The 26,716-nt window shown below is 48.5% G+C and overlaps 1 protein-coding gene across 1 annotated transcript in view; it reads left to right on the top strand.

Annotated features, from left to right (window-relative positions):
- The first annotated feature begins 1,873 nt into the window (after nucleotides 1-1,873).
- Nucleotides 1,874-26,716, top strand: part of Lmntd1 (lamin tail domain containing 1) — a 54,647-nt gene continuing 29,804 nt past the window's right edge. Inside the window, exons 1-6 of the mRNA XM_051154635.1 lie at nucleotides 1,874-1,947; nucleotides 5,277-5,527; nucleotides 6,210-6,405; nucleotides 18,643-18,829; nucleotides 21,002-21,121; nucleotides 26,483-26,700. Of these exons, the coding sequence (XP_051010592.1) occupies nucleotides 1,874-1,947; nucleotides 5,277-5,527; nucleotides 6,210-6,405; nucleotides 18,643-18,829; nucleotides 21,002-21,121; nucleotides 26,483-26,700 (1,046 nt within the window). The remainder of the gene's footprint in view (nucleotides 1,948-5,276; nucleotides 5,528-6,209; nucleotides 6,406-18,642; nucleotides 18,830-21,001; nucleotides 21,122-26,482; nucleotides 26,701-26,716) is intronic.

Genomic DNA, 26,716 nt, shown 5'->3' with positions numbered 1-26,716 from the left:
ATCTCGCAGAGTTGTGGTGACAGCCTGGGTCGCTGTCCCAGTCCTTGCTTGGCCATGTCCTTCCTAAACTAGAGACTGTGGCAGGGGTAAGACTCTTGGTGTTGGGAGTGTCTGCAGCCTAGTGGATCGTCCCTTTTCCAAAATAGAGAGCAGGGCATGCGCAGTTCCCTCTTAGCCAATGGCCACTTCCTCTGGAGTTTTGGTGTGCACTAAACATGTGTGGTTTTTCAAGTAATACTCACTTATCTTCCATAAGTATGCCTGTCTGGCATGTCAAGCAGTTTGTAGGAAAATTTTTGGCCAAGCATGATTACACCAGGTTGTAGTGAGTCCAGGAAGAGCCACCCCTACGCCCACACCCAAATCATAGCTGTATGTCTGTACTCTGATACAAAATGCTCTTTGTGGCCCACTTTGTCCTTGCTTCCAAACCCCTGGAGTCACCCCAGCAGCAGCGGAGGGGAAACTGGTTTTGTTGCACGTGTGCAGTAACTTAGGTGAGGGAGCGAGGGAAGCCCACTGCGTAAGGACTGGGTGCAGCAACGGTCACGCAGTTAGAGCTTGCAGGAATTTTTCTCAGCTGATAAAAATTTCCCCAGAACTAAGAAAATATGAATAGAATTTCTGATAAGACAAGTGAGGTCATAATGACGTCATGAGAACACGTAACAGCCGAGGAACCACAGGACCGGGAGGAGGTGAGGGTACCAGGAAATGATAAATCCGTTCTCAGGCACGCCCCGTAAATCTCCCAGTGAGATTGTTCCATCACAGGCCGTGGTGTCTACAGGGCACCAGCTTCATCTTCAAGACGGAGAAATGCAACCGGATGTTTACTGCCTTCTAGCTTCCTGCCCTTTTCTAAGGTCTTTACAGTTATACTCTGACTTGGAAGGTGTGTCGTCATCTGGGAACCAGGAAGTACCAGGCTGTAGCTCTAGTCAGTTACGTGGTGGGTGATTGTTGACGAATTTTGAATGAACTCACCCATCCCCTCACCACCATCCACAATATATCCTATAATATGTATATACTAGCACATGTGTGTGTGTGTGTGTGTGTGTGTGTGTGTGTGTGTGTGTGTTATAACTTCATATCTGGTCATTGTATTTCCTGACACCACTGTCTGTCATGGAGCATGAAGTGTGTGCTTCCCCACAGAGAAGAAATGACTTACGTGGGTCTTTCCTACCTTGTGCTCTCGGTGTACCTGCAGGATCCCGGATGTTGTCCGGCTGTGGTTAGCCCCACTAACAGACTGCTTTGTGCCTTAAAATTACATGTTTTCTATTCTGTGTAGTCAAACTCTTTGTCAGGGGAGAGGAAAAGAGGAGACGGAGAAGAGACAAAGAGTTGTAGGAACGTGAGCCATGATAGATTCTCCCTGGCACTTATATACTGACCTAGGACCTCGGAAATCCACAGCGGGATGTTAGACATTTCAGCATCTGTAGGGACATATGGCTCTCATTGTTTAAGGCCCAGAAACTTCAGCACTGTGTGACAGCAGCGGTCCCAGTTCAGAGCTGGAAGCTCCGTAACCATGGAGACGCAGCCTGTTTCCTAAGAGGCAGCAGTGGCCAGTCTGAGTTTGTCCTCATAAAGGCTAGGTTACTGAGCTGCGCTCCGTGGCCCCTCTGCCATTTGTCCCAGATCTTTGGCTGTGTCGACACTTAACATTTCTCATGAGAGTTTTCTTTCTAGGACTAGGGTAGCGAAGAAATCATTAAACTTGATTAAGTTGAAGATAGTTGGAGTTGCAGGTAAGGTCACTCCAAAAAGAAAGTCTCGCTTGAACAGGAGCTGTGGTCACTGCCTTGCCTGACGCCATTGTCTGTTTATCTAGGAAAGAGAACGCATCACTACAGCCAGGATGAAGGACTCGTCAGAGTCTCTGACCAGTGACACCGTCCTCAATAAGCAAGACAGCAACATGCAGGAAGAGAAGTAAGAATGACAGGAGTGGGCGAGCAGGCTCTGGCCTTCAGGGTCAGCGATAAAGAGAGACCTTTAACCGTAACTTGGGTGGGGGTGGTGAGGCGGCTCAGCACAGAGGTGCTTCCCCTGATCCCCAGAGGCTTAGGGAGTCATCGGCACTACAAATTCCACCTAAAGATAATCCCAGCACTTGGGAGGCAGAAGCAGGTAGATCGATCGCTGTGAGTTCGAGGCCAGCCTGGTCTACAAAGCAAGTTCAGGACAGCCAAGGCTACACAGAGAAACCCTATCTTGAAAAACCAAAACAAAACAAAACAAAACTCCCACACTATACTGAATCACAGCAGTAACTGTTTCCCCAACCTCTGTTTTCTAAGGCTCCAGCCCGTGAGCAACATAAGCATTCCCTTAGACAGAACTCTTCCATAAAACCTGAGTGGGGTTTCACAGTACCCATTTAATGGGCCAGGGCCATCTGCTTAAATGCTTGCCTGAGGCAGGTGTGGCGCTGTGGTGGCTCACACCTTGGTTTCCAGCACACTGGAGGCTGAGGAAGGAAGCCTGAGCTACATGGTGAGATTGTCCCAAAACACAAACACTAAACCTTAACCACCAACAGCAAACTGTATGTGGCGAGCAGTAAAACATTACTAGAATTCTGCTGTGGAAGTGTTTGCAAGGGTGACATATAAAACAGTCACTTCTACCACCGCTGCAAACCACCTGTCAGCCATCGTGTTGGCGTGGGGGGTTCCTGGTTCGCTAACAAATGCACTCAACTCTGATTGTTACTTGGGACTTCGCCCTGTGTTCACTGTTGAGCACTGGGCTGTTTAGTGCTTTTGGAGGTGAGAAACAGTAACTGTCAGTCTCTCCAAAGCAACATTGCCCCAGTCTCTCCAAACACTGGCCTGACCTCCTGCGGTCACTCCTGGCTTAGTAGCCCTTAACTCCAGAGACAGGGGAATACCATGGAGCTGGGCAAATGCCAGGACTCAAGGCAGTAAGGAGACGCCTATCTTCCATAGATGGCTGCACGCTGCCAGCTGCACCATAGGAGTCAAGTCCTGAAAACTTCAGTCTCTTCCCAAGATGTGCGCAGCATCAGACATTCATTTTTAACAACAGAACTAAGACTTCCTGTGTCCCCGGGCCAAGTTTCCCCACTTGAGCTACACCCAGGCCTGTCAGGACTCTCCACTGGAATTCAATATATTTGGAAGGGGTGTAGTTTTCCTGGAGGAAAACTTTGTTGAGAGTGCACAAAATGAGAAAACAGAGCCAGTGTGCAATGAAATCCAGATGTAAGGAAGACTGAAACCCTTCCCAGGCTCCTCTAGACAAGCAAGGGAGATGTTTTCCCTCGTGATCATCCCTGGCTGTGCTGAGACGTTACGTGCAGACACTCTGCCCTGTCCTCATGGTCGGACTCCAGAGAGTGCTCAGACAGCTGTGAGTACGTGGAGCATCGCTGATCCTGGCTGGTCAAGCTTACGGGGCGCTGGGCGAGTGAAGTGCAGATTTGAAGCCTAAGCCATCTCTTCACATTTCTTAATTTTTGGTTGTACTTTCTGAGAGGTGTATTTGGCAACACCTGTTGTTGGTTATGAGCTCTCCAGATACAAGGTTTCCAGGGAGGGAGTGCAGGGTGAAGAATCGATTAATTATCATACAATAATTAATAGTGAGGACGTTGGGAAGGGGACGGAGGAGGCTCCAGGTCCTGGTTCCATAGGAACCACAACACCCTTACAAACTGTGCCACCATGACACATCCTGCAGGGGTGTCCTAGAGGACAAAAGCTGCTCTGTGGCTCTCAGCCTTGGAGGCTCCATGACCTTTAGTCCCTGGCAAGGATGACGAAGCTTGGAGGAAGGCTGTGGCTGAGGAAGACAAAAGCAGAGCAGAGATGGGAAACCAGAAAAGATGTACCCCGAGGGCATGGTGTCATGGCCGCTTCCCCAAGTTTGCCCACCTCAGTGGTTTCCTGTGACTCCATCACCGGCTAACCCGACCATGAGGGCAAGCCCTCTGACCTGGCCATCTCTGGTAGACACATGCAGGAGTGTGCCTTCCACTGACCCTCCTAGGCCTCTCGTACACCAATCCTGTTACACTCAAGATTAGCTGTCGTGTAAGTGCTCTGAGAAATGGGCGAAAAGAGAAGTAATTTGGGAAGCAGAGAAGTCGGTTCCCAATTGACAGTAAATCTTGTAGACATGACCGGCATGGGGGCGCTGAACTAGCCATATGTCCAGATTTATGGAGTAATGAAAGGGTTCAGACACATTAACTTTTGTTCCAATTTACACACACACACACACACACACACACACACACACACACACACACACACACACACACACACCAGTTTCTCTGAGACCACTGGAAGGGTGTTGGTATGGAGTTGTCCATTATAAACCTTGTTAATCCTGAGATTCTCCAGGAAAAACAACTCCACCACCTCGGGCCAACTTTAAAGCACTTTATTAAATGGTAAATACTGACCAAGGGATGCACTTTTGTCAGGACCATTCCCTGGAATTTCCTAGCTGGAGTGGCCTCAAGCCAAGTGTTGCAGGGGTTTATAAGGACAAACTTATAGGCCACTTCCCCATGGTGCTTTGCTATTTCCCAGAACTACAATTCCCAGCATTCCAGGAAGTTGCCTGGTTCCTAGTCAGGCTGGACTTGCAGGTTAATTTTGGGCATTACACCTTGTCCCAGGATCAGTCATGAGAACACTATTAGCTTGGAACAAGCTTGGAGACTTTATTCAGATGGCTGTGTGAGGCTTTGTGAATCTTTTTTTTAAAAAACATGCGCCTAAAAAAACATCACTTACTACAGTGGTGCTTGAAAATGACATTCTTACCTCTTTTCTGGTCTCCATGAGAGGCAGGGGAGGCAGGTTATTATCCACATGATAGTGTCAATGTTGGAAAGTTAGTTCATCGTTTAGCGGCTGCAGGAACTCAAGGCCAACCAGTGAGCATGCACCAAGGTCTCCTGCCCCTCGTGGAGAGAGAAGTGCTCCTGTCTTGATTTGAGTAAAAGAGATGTACATAAAAGCCAAGTAGGAAATACTGAAGTCCCAGCTGGTGTTATGCTGATTATTATAAATTTTTACTTTTCAAAACCACCAACAATAGAGTCTTTTGATCTTTAAGTTAAAAATGAAATATACAATGAGACCAGGCTAACAAGTTTATTTACTCAGTTGGAACCAGAGTTCCGGGATGCCGGGTTCCCCAGTGGGCGTGTGGCACATTCAGCAGCACTCTGAGTACCTGTCCCCTTGGTTGTCACACTGTGTTTGTTATGGTTTTACACACAGAAGAGAAGAGAAACTTGGGAATCTGACTTCAGCCAAGAAGCCGTCTTCAGTCCACTTTTTCCCAAAGATAGTGGATTTGGCTTCCACACTGTCACTACTGTCGAAGTCATTTTCCGAAGACCTGCCTCTCAGCTTCTACCAGATCGCCAGTGCTCAGAACAGTGGTTTCACCTTCTCATCCATGGGACCACTGACTTCTAAATCTACCATCCTGAGCTGCTCCCGAGGAGACACCAGCCTGGCAAAGCAGAGTACGTACCAAGCACGTTCCCAGCACGTGTCTCAACCTGCTCCTTCCCTCCCGGCCCAAGGGATTTGGTCCCAATAACATTCGGTTATTTCTCAGTGTCAGTATCACACCCAGAGTAGGTTGGCTGTGGTCAAGATTCTATGAGTCTAGATCTGAGGTTTTAAATCCAGGGCATGCATGTAAATGCAGGTGCCCAAATGCAGCATCTCTGTAAGGAGGAAGTCTACAGCTACTATGGTGGTTAATGGGTCCTAGAATTGGTAGAGAACAGAAACCCGCCATGTGAATTCCTAAGGACCCTCCGCTGGTCCTGCTAGAAAGACTGAGCTGCCTGGCCCAGCATGGTGGTTTGTGAGTCCATTGTGAGCGAGCTCTGGAACTGATTGAGAACTAAAACTGCCAGCATATGGGTCCAGGGATCCTCCTGATGAAGGCTGGCATCAGGAATAAGCAGTGTTCGCCATCTCTGTGGCTGAGATGCCTGGGTGGCAGTGATGGCTAGAGAGTTAAGATGCCCACAGAGGAGGAGCCCTTTGCAGAATACTGACAGAGGCGTCCACCCACGCTTCTGTTCTCACTGACTTTGCGGGGTTCTGTGGCTGCCGGGGTGGAGGTGACACCTAAGATTCCTTTGGTGTCTATCTGTCTGTCCTTCTCACTTGCTTGTCCATTTTCTCTAAAAGGCACAAGCTTCATGATTCCAAAGAAACAGCTCCCACTGAGATTGGACTCGGACACATTTTTGCTGGGGGATGGTGAGGACTATTTCCTTTCTTTGTTTGGAAAGTCGAAGAGGTTCACTGCACACCCATCCCAAGCCGAGGACGTGTCCAAACACTTGTCTGTGATTCTCGAAGAAGTGGGCCAGTTCACATCCAGGTACCCATCTGACACCGTAACATCTTCTGTTGCAGTCGTGGATCGGGACAGAGCCGGGCTCTGACCTGTTGCTGTGCCCATTTATTATTAACAACCTTAAGGAATTCCCTGAACTATCCCACACGTGCTCTGAGCAGTGAGAGACAACAGATAGAAGTTCCTAGGGACCAAACAATGGTTATGAATTTTCCAAAGATGCCAGGGGAAACTACCCAGCACAATCCACGTGGGGGGTCAAGATGGCCAAGCATACATGGCCTTTTTATTGCTAGCTAGCCATTCAGGTGGATTTAATCTTTTTCTTCTATTAGGCTGCTGAGTTAAAGACAAGAACAAAATGAATTTTTACACCAGTGACCTACTTTTTTTAAAAACTTTTATTGAATGTCTATGATTTACATGTCATGCACCAAATTCCCTCTCCTTTCCCCAGTAAAACAAACAAACAAAAAGTCTTGTCACAGAAGCTGTAGTGTATCACACAGTATAGCCTTTTGTCCACATATTTTTATTTTCAAATGTTCATTGCTATGAGTCATGGGTCTGGTTGGAGGCCTACACTATCGTTACCAGACCCTCACTGGGACTGCTGCCGGATATCCCGTTGTTGCCGTGTGTCAGGGAGATCCTTAATCTTTGAATCTGCAGGTCTGGCCCCTTCATGTGTTCCAGCAGGTCATATATGGGGTAGATGTTGGGGTGAGGTCCACTCAGAGCCCTGGATCAGGGTCCACTCCTGTGTCCTCAGGGCAAGGACAGCTCACTCACTCCCACCTCATCAGGGCAGGGACAGCTCTCCAGCTCCTGTGTCCTCAAGGCAGGGCAAACTCTCTGGCTCCCATGTCCCCAGGGCTGGCTCGCCTGCTCCCATATCCTCAGGGCCAGCTCTCCTGCTCCCCATTTGCCAGATTGTTGCTGGCAGTCAAGGCCTGGATGGCCTCTTACTCCTGTGGGTACTGGATCTTGTGGGATATCAAGCAGGTGGCAAGTGGAGGCCCCTCAAAGTCTTCGTTGAGTATCTCGCAGAAACCATTGATGTTGGCCCAGCTCAGTTCCTTGTCCTGGGGAACTTGTGGCTCTGTTGATTCGTGCCTCCCGAGTCTCTGGTTCTATCACGTGCTCCATCCGCCATGGGCCCCTGCCTGGATGCTGCCCCTAGTATCCAGCTCTGCATGATCCAGCTCTTGGCACTGAGCATGGCCCCGGCCTGTGAAAGGAGGTCCGTGAGGCCTGTGGTGTGGGCCATGCAGTCCTCGCTTGGGCTCTCAATTCCCACCCCCTCCTTGAACACTTATCTCCTTGGCCCGCACTGCATTGGGCCACAACTCGAAAAGTGGTGGTGGGCCGGGGTCCCTGGGAGCTCACCGGAGCGTGGTCCTATGGTCCTACTGTGGGAGGGCATGGATGATCCACATGACAGGATTTATTTCTTTCTGGGAAACACCAGCACTGTGTTTTGGAGCTCTCAGAATGGTCCTTTGGTGGCTGTGCAGTCACTGCTGTTCCGCAGATCAGACATAGTGTGCAATCGACGCCATCTTGGATGATCTCGGCTTGGGTATTTCTCTGTAGTGTGTGTGTGTGTGTGTGTGTGTGTGTGTGTGTGTGTGTGTGTGTGTGTGTGTGTGTGTGTGTGTGTGTGTATTCAGGTACACTCTCACCTGTGCATATGGAGGTTTTGGTCTGTTCCATGGGAGCCATCCACCTTATTTTTGGAGTCAGGATTTCTCATTGATTGGACACTCCCAAGTAAGCTAGGGATCTGTCAGTGAGCCCACTCTCTCCCTCCCCACTAGTGGAATTCTAAGTGCATGCTACTACACCAGGATTTTTCACATAGGCTCTAGGAACAACTCAGGTCTTCATGCATGCATGGTGAGTTTAATAATTAAAAATAAGATATAAGATACCAAGATGCCGGGCAACAGATATTATATGGGGAAGTTTATTAAGTGAGCATTGGGGGGGAGAAGGGAAGGGGGAAGGGGTACCCAAGTCAGAGACAGAGAGGAAAAGGGAAAGAGGTAAGAGAGGGAGGGGTGAGGTAGGTCTGCCCTTTATATACTGGGCAGGGCCACACCCCCACGGCAGGCAGGCAGTGACATCACAGGTAGGCAGACTGAAGCCGCATCCTAAGAGCACTTTACCAACAGAGCCAGCATCACTTCTGAGTGTGACTTTAAGAACTTCCAGGTCAGGGAAGGATAAATAGAATGCCAGACAGTGGGAGAGAGCTTGCTTCCAGCCTGGAGTCATCTCAGAAGATGCTGTGTTATGGTTAATTTGTCAGTATGACCTCATAATGTTTATTATCAGACCTATAATTATTATTATTACAGCAGTGTTTTCTAACCTGCTAGCAATTAATCAAGACACAGACACCTGTTATATTTTAAAATAGCCTTAGTTAACCTGGGGCAGGGCAGATATTAATCCCCCAAACTACAACCCATAGTGGGGCAGGTCTGGGATACCTACCCCATCCCATGCCATCTGCTTCTAATAATTTCTATCAAACTATCTCCCATCCATAATCCCAAGTACTTGCTAATTTTCATCATCTGGGCCAAATCCTCCATCCACGCCAGCCACGTGCTTCTTCCTTCCTCTAACTCGCGGCTTGGTTGCCTGCTTCCTGCTCTTTTCCTTTTTCCTAAGATTCTCTCTCCCTAGCCCTGGAACCTTAGCCTCCCCATCCCATTTGCTCTGCCCAGATGTGATGGCCCTTTATTGATCAAACAGGAAGTTCCTTGGCAAGGTTACAGAGCAGCCCGCCCCCCTTGGAGTACAGAGACAGCAAACAGTAATTAGCATCGAAATGCATCAGACCAACCTTCCACAGCTTTGTGAAGGAGCTGTCATTTAGACAGGCTTCAGAAGATAAACTTGTGTAAGACTTGCAGATTTAGAGTCTGAGAGAGCATCCTGGAGCACCAGTTCTGTGTCCAGTAGGATGACCCAGCTGGGAGGGCCAGCATGCTCTCCGTGTCCGGACTGCTGCGCAGTCAGAACCTCTTGGGAAATGAGGCGTCTGCCATTATTTACAGCCCCAGGTAATTCTAATAGACAGGCTCTCCCTCTGTCTTCAGTTTGCTCTGAAGGCTGGGCTGACTGCCCGGTAAGCCCCAGGGTTCTGCCTGCCTTTGCGTCTCCAGTGCTGGGTTACAAGTGTACACTACTGTACCTGGCTCATTGTGTAGGTTCTGGGGTTGGGCTCTCATGCTGTGACAGCAGTCACTTGCCCACCACCAAAGCCCACAACCACTTTGGTACGCTAGGATGTACTTTGGTGTAACTTCAGATTTTTTTTTTTAATACTTACTATCATTAAGCCTGGATTTAACATTTTAAATTTGAAAAAAAATTGACCATTATGTCTTCAAATCCCCTTTCAACACATGAATTAGGCTACTTGAACTTGTGCCACTACTCTCTAATATGTTGTTTTATTTGTTTAAACTAAATATTCCCCCTTTTGGCCCAAAGTCTTCTGAGGACTGCATGTTGTGCTCCAGGGGTTAGCATGTGGTGCTCCAGGGGTTAGCATGCGGTTCTCCAGGGGTTAGTTAGCATGTTGTGCTCCAGGGGTTAGTTAGCATGTGGTGCTCCAGGGGTTAGCATGTTGTGCTCCAGGGGTTAGCATGGGGCGCTCCAAGGGTTAGCATGTGGTACTCTGTTGGACCCTCTACAATGTTGGACCCTGGAAGTCCAATTCGGTAAGGGGGTCACCTCGAGAAACCACTCAAGTCACACCAGCTGAGTGGTATAGGTAAAATTTATTACTGACACACCAGAAGTCCCAATTGTTGATGTGTAAGGGTCCCTCAGCAGTCGGGAGGCAAAGGACCCCAGTAGCTGTTACAGACTGCTTATAAAGACTAAAACCGCAAGCCAGGGGGAGGAGCTGGCCTTTAAACTGATTGGCTGGGCTGCTGTATCTGAGGTATGTGAGCAGGATGATTGGCTTGGGCCGGGTTAACTGGGGGCAGAGACCAGGCCGTGTGGGGGCTTTCCGGGGTGTTTCCCTAAAGCTGCAGGTGGTGTTTTCCTAAAGCTGCAGGTGGTGTTTTGTTTTGCTGGTTCTTGGAACTAGGGCAGGGGTCAAATGGCCCCAAGCTTGGCCTTGTTTTTCAGGCTTTTCAACTCCAGGCGTTGATTAGCATGTTGGGCTCCAGGGGTTAGCATGTGGTACTCCAGGGGTTAGTTAGCATGTTATGCTCCAGGGGTTAGCATGTGGTCCTCCAGGGGTTAGCATGTGGTGCTCCAGGGGTTAGCATGTGGTGCTCCAGGGGTTAGCATGAGGTACTCTAGGGGTTAGCATGCGGTTCTCCAGGGGTTAACATGGGGTGTTCCAGGGGTTAGCATGAGGTGCTCCAGGGGTTAGCATGCGGTACTCCAGGAGTCAGCTAGCATGGGGTGCCCCAGGGGTTAGCATGCGGTGCTCCAGGGGGCTGGTGAGAACAGGCAGCCTTTGTGATGCTCACCCTTCAAGTGTCTTTTCCTCCAGCCTTGGGGAGTTTTGTTCACCTATGAGCTGAAGAAGCTCTGAGTCCACAGAGGACTGGACGCTCTTGAGCTCCCTCTGCGTAGGAACACTGTCCTCTCTGCTACTCTGCCTGTCACCTTGACCTCCCTGGATCCTAACACTAGGGAGAGAACCCACTGGTCCTGTGTGGTTCCCTCTCTTTGGGGAAGTTTACAAGCTCAGTCAGTGCATTGGTTTCCAGTCTGCTGGGCATTCCCACTTGTCAGGCATCAATGGCCCAGTATCTTTAGCAACATGTATTTCTTACAGTTCTCGGCGGTGTGAGCCCCAGGGAAACCCCCGTCCTCTTGTTCTGCCTGGCAAGAAGGAGCAATGAGGGGGCGGACCGGATGCTTTCAGTCAAAATTGTTGTTTGTTTTCCACCACCACCCACCATCTCTGAAGATCGTTTCAATATTTGCCAACAGTAGGTAGGGGAAAGATTTGTAGGCAAGCAGGACATGAGGTAGGGATGCTGCTAGTACTTTGACTAGTCACGTGTGCAAGCACACTCCCTGTACCTAGGCCCTGCCAAGTGCAGTCCTTTACTTTAGGAGTGAGGAAGTGACACTAAGGGGGAATCTTCCAGTCTGCCTCTGTATCTACTGCTATTGTAGCCTCTTACTGTTCACTGTGATGAAACACTCTGACCAAAAGCAGGTTAGGGAAGGGAGGGTCCATCTGCCTGAAACTCCCAGGTCAGAATCCATCCTTGAGGGGTGTCAGAGCAGGAAGGCGGGAGCCATGGAGGAACTCCACTTGCTGGCTCACTCATGCCTACCTAACTTTCCTAGCTAGCCCAGGACCATCTTCCCAATGGGGGGGGGGGGGGGGGGCTGCCTCACACAGCAGGCTGGGTCCTCCTATGTCAATTAACAAGAAATTCCCAAGACAAGCCCATATGCCAGCCTGACCTAGGCAGGGCCTCTGTCAAGGCTCTGCTCCCGGCTGACACCAGGCTGTGTCCAATTGGCAGCTGAGGCTGGATAGTGTGACGCCCAAGCAGTGTCTTTATTCTAGAGTCCAGTGGGAGAAAACTCTAGACTGTACTGGGCTCTAGCCAATTAGTGTGTGGACGTCTGTTCTCCTGCACAGCCAGTGAGGCTGCAAAACCCTTCTGTTCCCGCAGGAACCCTGATTCAGGCTGAGCATTTCCACCCTCCTGGAGGTGTCTGTTCCCCACTTCACCAGACAGTACCGCCCACCCCATACATGCCCCAGTTACAAACTTGGATGCCACTTGTATTAAGAATGTTACATATGGTTAGAGGAAGTGAAATCCTAAAGTTGACAGCAAATCACAGAGAAACAGAAGCCCGAAAGCAGAAAAACAGTACAGTGCTGGCAAGAACCCAGCACTACACACATTCATGCTTAAGTAAAGGAACATGATTTTTTTTTTTTCTGGTGGCATCACTTGTGTCTTCCCAATGCCCTTACAAATCAAATGTGTGCAGAAGCTACAGACAGGAAGATTGACACCTTGGCGTCCATGCTTAGCTCACCACAGGTTATGAGCAGAAGTCTCAAGCCAGCTGTCCTAGTAAAGACAGATGCCGAGGCTTGCAGGGAAGAGGAGGGGTGACTCTTGAGGGCTGTGGCATCGGGTCAACAGCCTCGGAATTTCCATGAGTTGTATGAATTATTTTCCTGTAGCATTTGGTCTTTATTAGGAGGGTGAGTCAAGTACCCTGTCACATGCAACATTCTGTTCCAGACAAATGTGTCTTATATATATGCAGAAAAACCAAGTTTAGCATGATAATAAAACTTCACTGGACCATGAAAGAGTTTTAAAAAGCAAGTACAAATATTTGAGCGTTTATGCTACAGAGGAATAGCTGACCTATTCATCTGTTTAAAGATAAAAGCCAAGAGACTGGAGAGATGGCTCAGACGTTAAGAGCAATTCCCAGCAACCACATGGTGGCTCACAACCATCTATAATGAGATCTGGTGCCCTCTTCTGGCCTGTAGGTGTACATGGCGGCAGGACACTGTATACATAATAAATAAGTAAATAAATCTTTTTTTAAAATCAGATACCATTTGTAACAGGGAAAAGGGGGCACCTGGAAGGCAAAAATGTGTTCTTTAAAGGAAAATGGGCTGAAGAGATGACCCAGTGGCTAAGAGTCCCGACTGCTCTTGTAAAGGACCAGTTCCCAGCTTGCAGCTGCCTGTAACCCCAGACCCAGGCTCCACTGTCTTCTGCCCCCCTTAGGTTCCTGCATGCGTTTAATGTACATAAACTGACACAGGCAACCATATATAGACATAAATACAGTAACTAAATAAAACTTTAAAAAAATAAAACCATACAACAGAGAGAGCAGTACTGGGAAGATGAGAATGACATCACAGGATCCTAGAGTTTGAAAGAAGAGAAAAAAGATATATCCACAATTCAGTCAGAGTCATAATGCTAACACAGGAGAGAAGGGAAAATTGGCCGTGTAAGTTCAGATGCGTGTCTCCTTGAAGCAGATGCCCACGTGCTGGTGGGTGTGAGGAGAGGCACCTGTTCGGGGGACAGTGAAGAGAGGAGTGCACCCATATTGCCTCTTGTAGGAGCCAGAACCAGAGGGGCCAGCTGGGGTTTGGAGAGCCACTCACCAGTTACCAGTTTGGAATTAGCAGATAAGGGGCTGATCAGCGAGGGACTTAGGCATGAGTGTGGCGTAGAAACTGGCATTAGGGAGGTGTCAAGGGGGGACACTGACAAACAACCTCAGGTTTCCAGTAAGAGTGCCAAAGGCACCTCCTGCGGTGTAGTAAGACTGTGTTATGCCAGCCTAGTGTTCAGCTACTTCAAACTGATCCAATGAGGCTGGCGTGGGCCTGTTTATGTTAAAAATTAGGTGGCTGCCAGGAGTGAAGGATGCATTCTCTGTTGACAAAGTGTTATGCAGAGCCTTAAATGATCTCTCTGCTGAGTTCAAATACACGATTTCAGAAATTAAATCAGAACAACACCACGCACAGGAAGTCCAGGCCGAACACAAAGGGACTCCAGAGGCAGGCCTTGGGGATGAGGTCGTACAGGTGTCTGAGGGGGGAACAGGCAGCAGCTGAGCTGCTGTGACAGGCTAACACTGTCAGCCTAGATCTGTACACCAAAGGCAAGAGGACCAAAAGCAGCAATACAATACATTGTCCAAGTTCAGAGACTGTCATTTCAGCACACAGGGTTAACAGTGTATTGGATACAGTAGGAGAGGAAGTTATTGATGAAAGTGTCCAATCTGAGTTACAGAGAATAAGGGGAATAGAGCAACAGGACAAGACTGAAAAGAAACCAAGTGCCAGGAAGATGAAGTTGGCTCAGAAGGGAAGGGTGCTTGCCACCAAGTGTGAAGGCCTGAGTTTGGTCCTGGGGGTGGGGGGTGCCTGAGATGGAAGAACTGACACCCATAAACTGTTCCATGACTTCCACACACACAGCAGCATTTCCTGTATGTACACAACACACACACACACACACACACACACACACACACACACACACACTTAAAAACAAAACTTTAAATCTAATTATAATTGTAGTTGCTGAAGAAGGATGGTTAAGAGTGTGTGGATGGACTATTCCGCCAAGAGCAGAGAATTTTCTCCCAGACTATTAAAGACAACAAAGCCGAACACTACATGAATATTACTGACTCGTAGAGCATAAAAAAAGCCAACAACCTAGATACTGCAGACTTCTAAAAGAGAATGGCCCAGAATTTAAAGACATCTTCAAAACACAGCAAAAACATTGCCTCACAGTTGATTTGCAGAAAGAAAGAAAGAAAGAAAAGAAAGAAAAAGACAGGGGACACTGAAGTAAATTTCCAAAAAGGACAGTGGGGCTAAGCTTGTGGCTTGGTTCTGACTTGGTGATCATACATTCATAAGTTGTGTGTATTAGTTTTATTTTGCTGTCATAACAAGTTGCCACTAACTTCATGACTTAAACAAAGTAGCCCCCAGCTTTTAGTACAGTTTATTATACGTTGGGGGAGGGGGTGTTAGGGGAAACCATGCATGTAGAAACTAAAGAACAATCTGTGGAATTTCATTTTCTCCTTCCACCGTGTGGATTCCAACATCTAACTCAGCTTGTCAGGCTTGGTAGCAGGTGCCTTTACCTGCTGAGCCATCCTGCTGGCCCGCACTTCAGCTGTGTCTGCTGAGCCATCCTGCTGGCCTGCACTACAGCTGTGTAGGTCGTAAGCCTGGCTTGCTTTGCGTGATTCTTCCAAGTGCCACCCAGCTGGGTGAGAACCTGCACCAAGCTCTTTGGGGTTATTAGTGAGATTCAGGTCCCCTGGCTTTAGCACTGGGTCCCCGAACACATGCCAGCAGCAGCGTCCATCCCTTCTGCTCAGTTTCAAGGCTTCACTGCATTAGGACCCAGTTGAGCGGCCTAGTATAGACTCTCAAAACCTACAACTTTAACTGTAGCTTGCAAAGGCTTTTTAATTTTTCATTAGCATGTTGATAGGCCCCTGGGGTGAAAGTTGGGCACACTTAGGCTACCCCTGAAGAAGGAAAATGAGAGAAGAGTTGTAAAACACTATAAAGCAGTGTGAAGTGAAGTTGCTTGTTATGGGCACAGCAGAGCAGACTGGGCCTCTCAGTATTCGGACTCTTGCTGCTTAACAGAAGACTGTTAAGATGGCAGTGCCGGCTATAACCCTCAGGGCCCACCGGTAGTGACCCACATCCTCCAGTGACCCCCCACCTCTTAAAGGTTCCACACCTTGCCCAAACAGCGCCATCACCTGGAGACCAAGCGTCCTAATAAATGGGACATTTCATTTCGTTTTATTTTTTAATAATTTACTTTTATTTTCTGTGCACTAGTCTTTTGCTTGCATGTATGTCTGTGTGAGGATGTCAGATCCTTTTGGAACTGGAATTACAGACAGCCGTGAGCTGCCACGTGGGTGCTGAGAATTGTACCCAGGTCCTCTGGAAACGCAGCCCAGGCTCTTAACCACTGGGCCATCTCTCTAGCCCCACACAGGACATTTTCTACCCAAAGCTTAACATGCACCAAAAGAGATGCATTATAGCCTCTCTTCCTGTGATACATGTGAAACATTGTGCTATTAATAAATTATAAAAATGCAAACCAGACAATAGAAAAGTGAACAAAATGATAGGAATATAAACCAGCAGTTTCACCAAAAAGGAAAACTAAGTGCCAAACAAGGGGGAAACAAATTGAAATAATGAGCCATTTTGAACTCGTGATGCTGACAGCATTAGTTCATCTCACATGGGAGAGCTGGCAAGGTGTGGGCAGCAAAGGCAGCACCAGCATTTGTGGTGCCCCGAGGAAGTCGACAGCCATGTGCATTATCCTCTCCCAAAGAACTCTCTGTGGCCACGGTTCAGACCTAAGGAAGAAGGGGTTGGGACAGGGAGAGCAAGCAGGGTCTGCTGCCGAGCTGGGAGGGTGGCTTAGTCTCCAAGGAAGTCACAGAGTGGGGGGATGTGGCCATGTCAGATCAGAATTGTGCAAAGGTCATTCCAGATTGTGACCATGGAAGTCATGCGGTGAAGAAGGAAGTGACCTCATGCCAGCTGCAGGAAGGGATGCAGTGTGGGTCACAGCGGGTAGGATGGGCTCAGCACTGGGGGCTTGTGGGAGTTGTGCCTACAGGGTCTGAAGCATGTGAGAGCTGCAGGGCCTTAGTGCTCACCTGCAGTCTCAGTGCTCAGATGGTGAAGACAGGAGACCTCCCAGGCAAGGCTAGCCAGACCAGCTGAAATGGCAAGCTCCTGCCTCAGTGAATAGGGTAGAGTGACTAAGAAAGGCAGGTAACATGAACCTCAACCTCTACACTACTGCACACTTGTGAACACACAAACACATGTGCTTCCCACACATGAATGTGTAAACCCATACACATGTGCACCATATACATATGTGTATGCGAATAAATTATGTTTTAATTTTCCATAACTTTTTTTAATTTGGCATTACAGATAAGGAGTTGTGGGGAAACAGATAATGCAATGCAACTGTGTTTTTGTCAAGTGCTGGATATGTAAGCAATATGCGTTATTATAACCAGTCAAGAGATGTTGATGCTGTCCCTAACTCTCCACAGTGAGGCCATGACCTTCAGGTGTGTTGCGTGTGACACTCTGAAGATTTCAGATGTGCAGATGATGAGCACAGGTCCCACAGCATACTGCATTGTCAACACAAGCTAGAAACAAACAAAAATGCTATTGCATGTATATAGTGTCAAGTTTCGGAATTATTTTTAGCTCATAGCGGCTGTTCATCCTCATGGTCACTCTATCAGAAAGGAACTACATGGTTTAACTTTTTATGCCCGTACTTTAAGACTTACTTCTTTCTGGGCATATGTGCGAGCGCCTGCACATATGACTGTGCACCATGTGCATGTGGCAGCCTCAGAGGCCAGTAGAGGGCATCAGATCCCCTGGAACTTGACATACTGGAAGTTGTGAGCTGTCATGTGGGTTCTGGAAACCAAACCCAAGTCCTCTGCAAGAGCAGCAGGTGCTCATAGCCAATGAGCCATCTCTCCAGCCCTTTCCGTTTGAGTGATGTCATGGTGGCTTCTGTTGAGAGTAGGGAATAGAGAAAATTTTAATCACATTTTCTGTGGGCTCCTTTCTCTAAGAGGCTGGGCTGAGAATCTGGTCACAGAGTTTTCTTCAGCCTTCTGGAGGCTAGCTAAAGGGGGCTCTGTCCTGAGACTGGTCGTGAAGAAGGCCTTCTGGGCAGGGAGGGAGTGCAGGGCAGCCAAGCTTAGCTGGGGTTGAGACAATAGAAATCTGTGACCCTTCCATAGGGGGAAGGGAGCCTCTGGCTTGTGAAGGGCCAGACTGCACTTGATTACATTAAAACAGTCAAGAGTCAAAGAACTAGATTTTAATTCACTAAGCTTAATGATAAAAGAAAGACAAGGGGAGACAGCTATGAGGGAGAAGTGGGGAGTGTGCCCCAAACCTTCCAGCCTCTGGGTTTTTAAACTAAGTATACGTGAACAGCAGGAGACAATCCCAGGACACTTGGGGAGGGAGGGCTTGTCTCCAGGGCACCTTTGATATGTTTTTCTTCAAACAGTTATCTTTTGACACCTTTTGTGTGGGTTAGGGTCTGCAAGGAACTATCTTTTTAACACATTTGGGTCTGATAGGTTGTTATCAGCAGGGGGTCCGTTCACCTATGTCCAGGCATGAAGCCCACAATTTTCCATGATCAGAACCAATAGGTCAAGACATTTTTTCCTTAGGTTGCAAAATACACAAGTCTTGGGGGCTGGAGAGATGACTCAGAGGTTAAGAGCACTGACCATTCTTCCAAAGGTCCTGAGTTCAATTTCCAGCAACCATATGGTGGCTTACATAAAATAAAAATAAGTCACTAAAAAAATTCACACACACTATTGCCTAAGAGAGTCGATAACTTAGCTTGTCATTATTTGAATTCTGTCTGTCTGTCTGTCTGTCTGTCTATCTATCTATCTATCTATCTATCTATCATCTATCTTTGGTCCCCTATGAAGCCTTAGCTGGCTTGGAACTTGCTACATGGATTAGACTGACCTTGAATTTGTGATTCTCCTGCCTCTATGTTCTGAGTGTTGAGATTGTGGGCTTACAGCACATTGCTGACTTCTTACTGTGTGCCAAAGTCATTTCTATCCAAACCCACCTTATTTTTGTTTCTTATTTTCTAGTTCTCTTGGAGACGTTAAAATAGCTGACATAAATGCCAAGGGTTTATTTGTGAGGATCGTTAACTCTTCCAGTGACAGAGAAGTGGAGATTGGAAACCACATTCTCCAACAAAACGTGGGTGGACAAGCAGTGTCGCTGTACCGGTTCCTCCCCAGCATCACGATGCAGGCCAATTCCTCGGTGACGGTGAGTGGGCTCTGGGACCATCACAAACTCAGAGCAGCATGAGTTAGACGCGCCGTCAGGAAGACTGTGCACTGGGAGCATTGGGAGCACTAGGACACGGAAGCCTGGGGATGCTGTGACCTGGGAATACCAGAGAACACAGGGGTGTGTGTGCAGGATGAGTTGGGGAGATTACGATGAGACATGGCAACCTGAGACACCGTGCGCTGAGACCAGGAGTTGGGACGCCATGGGCTGGAAGTAAATAAGGTTGCTGAGAATCCTTTGAGCTGGGAATGCCTCGGCATGGAAATACCATGTGCTAAAGATGCACTGAACTTGAAATATCACGGTGTAGGAATACCAGGGGCTGAGAATAGTATGGGTTGGGGATACCATGATCAGGTAAAACCGTGAGCTGAAAATGCAGTGAGTGTGCAGGGCCATGACCTCGGAATCTGGTGTAAGTTGAGAACACCATGAACTGAGGCTGTATTAGTGCATTGGGAATAGTGTCAGCCAGGACTGTCAGGAGCTAAGAAAACCTGTCAGCCAGGACTGCCCTAAGCGGAACACTGTGAGCAGGAACACCGAGAGAAGAGTATGGTGAATCACGAATGCTGGGAGCCGGGAGCTGGGCACAAAGTGAGCTGGGGACAAGGTGAGCTGGGCACAAGGTGAGCTGGGGACAAGGTGAGCTGGGGACACAGTGAGCTGGGGACAAGGTGAGCTGGGGACAAGGTGAGCTGGGGACACAGTGAGCTGGGGACAAGGTGAGCTGGGGACAAGGTGAGCTGGGGACACAGTGAGCTGGGGACAAGGTGAGCTGGGGACACAGTGAGCTGGGGACAAAGTGAGCTGGGGACACAGTGAGCTGGAGACACGGTGAGCTGGGGATATTGGAAGCTGGGGGCAGTGTCAGAGCTGCGTTCGTATAGGGACAGCTCTTTCCACAGTCAGCCTGTGGCTTGACACACGTGGCCTCATGGAAACTTGTTCTTTGTAACAAATGTGGCTTCTGTGGTTTGTGGTTTGTGGTGGTGTGGGTGGATACCTGGACTTTGCTCTCCACAGCTTTCTTCAGTGTAGTATGCAGCCTTATTCTCACTTGTCCTCTAGCTATTAAAGTGGAAATCTGAAGTCCCTAAAGCTAAAAGTACAGTTTGTTCAAAGACTAGCAAAGAGATTGTTGGCTCAGAGAGCAAGCACTAAGTTGGTTCTGCTCACCCTCTTTGTCCCTCGGAACCTGGAGGTCTGCCCCACCATCTGTGTCCCTTTGAACCTGGATGTCTGGTCTATCCCCTATCTGTGTCCCCCCTGAACCTGTATTCTCATCTGTCCCCCCATCTGTGTCCCTCTGAACCTGGATATCTGGTCTGTCCCCCATCTGTGTCCCCCTGAACCTGTATTCCTGTCTGTCCCCCCATCTGTGTCCCTTTGAACTTGGATGTCTGGTCTATCCCCTATCTGTATCCCCCTGAACCTGTATTCCTATCTGTCCCCCATCTGTGTCCCTCTGAACCTGGATGTCTGGTCTGTCCCCTGTGTCCCCCTGAACCTGTATTCCTATCTGTCCCCCATCTGTGTCCCTCTGAACCTGGATGTCTGGTCTGTCCCCCATCTGTGTCCCCCTGAACCTGTATTCCTGTCCGTCCCCCATCTGTGTCCCTCTGAACCTGGATGTCTGGTCTGTCCCCTATCTTTGTCCCCCTGAACCTGTATTCCTATCTGTCCCCCCATCTGTGTCCCTCTGAACCTGGATGTCTAGTCTATCCCCCCATCTGTGTCCCCCTGAACCTGGATGTATGGTCTGTCCCCCATCTGTGTCCCTTGGAATCTGGATGTTTGAATAGGCTTATAGTGTACAGTTTCCTGCATTTGCTTGCATCCCATAAGCCATGGCCTGGATGGTTATTTAAAGCATGCTCAGTTGTGGTTTGGTGTTATATTATATTTTAAAACAACGCAGAAGCACAGACGCCTTTATGGTCCCAGGCCCTCAGGAGGCTGACACACAATGATCCTGTGAGTCCAAGAGTTCCCATCCAGCTCAGGGAAATGGAGAGCCTTCTGTCTTTAATGACACCAAAACCCCTATCTATTCAGAAAGGTTAATAACAGTAGCACTGTGCCATCCGTGGATCTGTGTAGAACCCCAGTAGCATTGGCCAACAACAAACTGCTTTCTCATAGGTGTGGGCGGCAGCATCAGAAGCAAAGCCCCAGCCACCGACGGACTTTGTTTGGGAGGAGCAGGACAGGTTCCGATCCAGTCCAGACTGCACGACCATCCTGTGCAAGCCTCACGGTGAGGTGAGTGTCAAGGTTCTTGGCAGCTGTTACTGGAGCAGCCGGCCCACTGCGTTACTCTTCTGCTCTGTTCTGCGCAGTGTAGAATCACCCCGGAATAGCACAGTGCCTCAGGCCGACCAAGGCCGCAGTGTGCTCCCAGCTGGCCAGCAGGATTAAGGTGTCCTGTGCTTCTGAAGGCTACTGCAGATCGCAGAGTCGGGGGTGGGGTTTGATGCCGTCTGGAAGTGTGGGATGAGGGTGGCACTGTGTACCGTCTCTGGCCAGCTACCCATCCCAAAAATGTTTTCTGAGATTCCTGCCTGTTCTCTAGGCTGACGTGTCCACAAGGAATGCGATGCAAAGACTTGATGCTCTTAATTTGAAAAAGACTATCTGTAAAAGAAACTTATTCTCCTGACTCAATTGTTGGCTTGGAAGCTTACTGCCTCCGTCTTCTAACCTAGACATAGCTCTGGAAGCTTCTAGCCTCCATACAATCTAACCTATACCTAGAGTGTTTTCAGCCTCTGAGACTTACTGCTGAATAAACTCACCCTTACATGTTGTGAGCTCTGAGCTGGCTGGTTCAGCTCAGCTGTTCTGGCTCAAACTCTTCTCCCAGCTGACTTATTCAATCTGGCTTCTCTCTCAACTGAGAATTGCTCTGCTTGGCCTCAAACTACCTCAGCAATCTGCTCTAATCTTCTGTCTCTTCTCATTCTCTGGCTAATTCTGTCTTCATCTGAGTTCTCTTTCTGCAACCCATCTCTCTGTCCTGGTAAAAACTGTCTGCTCTCTCTGTAAAGCAACCTTTTAAGTAGCTTCCCTTTCCTCTCTCTTCTCCTGAGAGTTGGCAGATACTATTCTGTCAAATCTTCTCTGATTTGTCACCTTTTCTGCTACTCAATTAGACATCACTGTCAAACTTGGATGCTTCCTTCTACAAACTAACTTCCCTTCTTTGGGATTAAAGGCGTGTACCACCACGCCTGGATCTAAGCTTTTCTTTACCTGATGCTTGCTCTTCACCAGGCTGGCCTTGAACTCAGATCTGTTTGCCTCTGTCTGTGGATAAAGTGTCTGTATTCTAGCCAGATCACACAGACATAGAAGATCTTTAGATGTGATCTCTTGCCAGAACAGCCGCGTTCTGAATTAACATTCCTCTACAGATTTCTTTTATACAGAATAAAATTAGACATGTTAGACATAGTTTTCTGGAATTCTTTCCAATTCTTGACACTTTCGTGTTTTCCTAGGTAGAACACTAGCATAATTATATACCTAAGGGCGCACTAGTAGGGTTCAACCACATCCGTTTTTGTGACAACCAAACACTATTTGTTTTTCAAAGCTGTTCTTTAGATTTTTCTTAAATTCTTGTCTTTAATTCTTATCCATAGACAAATTTACTAGGCCACAGAACCATTAATCCCCATAAGATGTTGACCAGACTTTGACCTCCTTTTGGTCTTCATTGCACAACTGTACCGAGTAGCTGCCTGTTGAATAGGCTAGAGTGAGCCTTTTTAAAGATTTTATTTTCAATTGTGTGAGTGTGTGAGAATGTGTGCAGTGTGGTTTGTCTGTATGTGTGTATGTGTGTTTGAAGTGTGGAGCGTGTGTGTATGGGGGTGTGTGTGAGTGTGTACAGTTCAGGGTGTGTGTTGTAGTAAATATAAAACTAATGTTTATTGTAAAATTAGCCTATAATTATTGTGGTGGTATCATCTAACCTATTATCATAATCAATAAAAACACAGACACCTGTTGTGTTTTAGAATAGCCTCGTTTTTACCTGGGACTGGGCGGAAGTTAACCCTCTAAACTACCTCCCAGCCCCCATCCCGTGCTGTCTGTTTTAATCATTCCTATCTGGGCTCCATCTATCCATAGTCCCAGAATACTTGCTACCCAAGCCAACACAGCATGCACTTCTCTCCATAGTGACCTCCTCTTCCTGGTTCCTCCTCCTATACCTCTTTTTTTTTTTCTTCCAAGACCCTCCTGCGTCCAAAGCCCACAACCCTTAGCCACACCTACTCTCTGCCCTGCCCAGGTCAAACAGGGAGGCAAGGCTTACACAACAAGGATGGGTGGACGTGAAAACGTGCTCCTCTCCTCTGGGCAGCAACTAGACCTTGGGGGCCAGTAACTAGCGTTAGAATGCATAGCACCAGACCAGCACCAACAGATGTATAGTGAGGGCGTAGGTGTGCTCAGTATGTGTGTGAGAGAGAACGTGTGTGTAAGTGTTACAGTGTAGGATGTATGTGAGAGTGTGTAGTGTGGGGTGTGCGTGTGACTGTGTGCAGTGTGGGATATGTGAGTGTGTGCACTGTGAGGACTGTGTGTGTATGTGTGCATTGTGGAGTTTGTATAGGCAGTGTGGGGGTATGTGTGGGGTTTATGGGTGTTAGTGTGTGCAGTCTGGTGTATGTGCAGTGTGCGTATGCATGCAGTGGAGGTGCAGTATGGGGGCTGTATGTGTGAGTGGGGTGTGTGTGTGAGTTTGTGCAGTGGGGGGGTGTGTGCGCGCATGCAGCGGGGTGGTTTAAGTGTGTAAAGTGTGGGGTGTGTGTGTGTACGGTGTGGGGTATGTGTACACAGGGTGTGGGTGTGTGTTGGTGTGCTCTCACCTGCGTGCACACCCACAAAGTAAAGAAGAGAGTGTCACATTCTTCTGAGTTGAAGTTACAGGGGGCTGTGAGCCACATGATGTGGGTGCTGGGAGCCGAGCCGAGTCCTCGGGAAGAGCAGCCATCTTACCCATGGAGTCAGTCATCTCTCCAGTCATCTGTTTTTGGGACTGGACTGTGAACTCACTAGATACATCTTTACCCAGCCTTCCGTGTCTTCATGCATTTAACCTGAATTTTATGATACTTGTAATAAAGGTATGTAACCCAAGAAATTTTTAGTCAGTCTCCTGAGACATCAGCAAAAGCCAGACTAAGACTGATGTTTGGACTGTGAAATGTCAGAGCACCTTCCCCGCCCCCAGTAGGGGGCGCTGTTTGAAGGTGTTTGCGCCTTTGGGAGGTGTGTCCTCTGGGGGCGAAGTAGGTACCTGTGGGCGGCTCCTTCCTTTTGTGCCTTCTGCATCTTGGTCTGTCCACAGCATGAAGAACTCTGCCAAACTCTCCCATCACCTGTCACCCTGGAGCCACTCTGTCACTGCTTCCCCACCACAACGGACTGAAATCCCATGAAATATGAGCCAAAAGTAATGTATGCCTGTCCATCGTGTGACTGTCCCTGTGCGTGTGCTGACACCAGGCAGGAAAGCTTGGGGTGAATGAGAAAGCAGGCTGAGCAGGCACCAGAGAGCGCAAGTGGGGAAGCAGAGAGGTCGGTGCTCCCGGTCCTGGTCCTCTGTAGCCTCCTCCGTCCCTGCCCTGACTTCCTTCCTTGAGGACCCGAGAGCAGATGTGATGCAAACAGACGTGTCCCTTCTGTCACAGCAGCCGAAAACAGACCAGAATGGCACTGCCGCAGCCAAAGCTACTGATCGAAAACCTAAGGCAGGGAGGTCTGTTGGGGTTAACAGTCTCAGAGGACCAAGCCAAAAGCTGCATGTCCCCTTGCACCCGGGAAGACATCATGGTAGCAGAAGCACATAGAACCTACAGGAAAAGACTTGGAATGACACAAGCCCACAAGTGGCCTTGGCGAGCTCAGCCCCTTAGCACATAGCAGTTTCAGCGTCCTCACAAATGACCCATGTTGAAAGCACAAGACCAAGTGACACTTCAGATTCCAAATATCTGCTGCAGACCAACCCCCTCCTCAGGCCTCATCTCACACCTCCCGTCCCTCCCTCGGCTTACACCCCATGGGAAAAGCCCAACTGTGAGAAGGCAGTAAGCCTCTTCAGCTAGAAAGTACGTCCTTAGTAAGAAGGTTGAGGAGAGTCTGTCTCCTTATGAGACCCCCAATAAAAACAAACGGCTCTTTTACAAAAAGAAGGCTTCCCCTCCCCCTCCATTCTCACTTCAACGGAACTAGGCCTCACCCTGCAAGAAAGGTTTCAGGCTTGTCCACCTACTGAGTGAAGTAGCCAGGCTTCACCAGGACCACGACCTGCTTTCCAGATACACAGTTTACCCACGAAAGATGGTCTGCATCTTGTGGGGATGTCTCAAAGCCGTCCCTCCTCTACCTGACAGCACCCTACAGACCAGCAAAGGGGACACTCTCTCTCTCTCTCTCTCTCTCTCTCTCTCTCTCTCTCTCTCTCTCTCTCTCTCTCTCTCTCTCTCTCTCTCTCCTTCTCAGTAACTCAGGTTTGTGATAGAGCACAGGGCAGATGAGTCATGGATCCTCCTCAAAGAAAACCCTCAAGTATGACTTAGGCCACATTTTGAGCCACCTTGTCCCCGATATGACAATAGCTGATGGCCAGTACAGCCACAGAGTAAGATGAGGGGATTTGTGTCTGTTCTGCCTGCACTACTGTAAGTAGCCATCACTGTTTGCTCCCTGAAAATACGAGATGGTGTTCTGTCATCACCAATATGCCGGGGGTCTGTGGGTTTTCAAAACAGGGTAAGATGTTGCCTGTCAGCCATGTCGGAGTCATAGCAATCATAGGCTCAGCTCACCCTCACTCGGTGTCTGGTCCTGGCCAGGAGCTGGTCCCTTCTGCACAGTGGGAACTCAGGGAAGGGCTGGCTAAAGAAATCACAATAGAATTGGCATGTGACCCAGATGCCCCTCCCTGTTGGTGTATACCCAAAGAAGACCCATATGGCAAATAAGTCTAGAGATGAAATGAATGGCACATAGACCAAAGGCCCTTAAATGCCACTGTATGTGGGATTTTTCAAAAGTGAATTTTACTTGCTCTTGTCACAGACATGATATATATAATACAATGTTATATATAATATACTATGTGTTATGTATTTTTATAGTTTTACATATAAATACATACTCATTCTGTAATTAATATTGGAAACTTAAAAACAATACATTTTGTTTTAAAAATAACATTCTGGAGGCTGAAGCAGGAGGATCACCATGACTTCTAGAATAGCCTGGGCAGCATAGCAAGATGCAGACCGCCCTGGGCTGAAGTGTGGGCCGCAGTATGGGCTGCAGTGTGTGTGCGCTGCAGTGTGGGCAGCAGTGTGTGTGGGCTGCAATGTGTGTGGGCCGCAGTGTGGGCTGCAGTGTGGGCCGCAGTGTGTGTGGGCCGCAGTGTGGGCTGCAGTGTGTGTGGGCCGCAGTGTGTGTGGGCCGCAGTGTGGGCTGCAGTGTGGGAGCCTATCTCAAACAAAAATGTGGACCCAAAGCTCAGTAGCATTGCAGTAGGCTATAGCAGTCAGTGCACACAGCCCCAGTGACAGTCTGCCCTGAGAATGTGCTTCATTTCTATAGGCTGTTGCCTGGTACACGCCCATCCACTGGAAGCAAGCGTGGGAGAAGTTAGAGACCGACATTGAATTTGAGCGATGTTCAGTGGTGATCCCATCACTGAAAAGCCATATGTTTCGGTGGACAACATCTACATCTTCCATAAACAAGGAAAAACAAGAAGCAACAAAGAAAGAGTGCTTGCAGAGCCAGGGAGAGAAAGTCCACTCTGCTCTTCTGAGGTAAAGGACACTTCGT

This window comes from Acomys russatus, chromosome 13, assembly GCF_903995435.1.
Source record: "Acomys russatus chromosome 13, mAcoRus1.1, whole genome shotgun sequence".
In the NCBI taxonomy this organism is placed as follows: domain Eukaryota; kingdom Metazoa; phylum Chordata; class Mammalia; order Rodentia; family Muridae; genus Acomys; species Acomys russatus.
The sequence above is the reverse complement of the archived record's forward strand: the minus strand, read 5'-3'. Positions and strand labels throughout refer to the sequence as shown.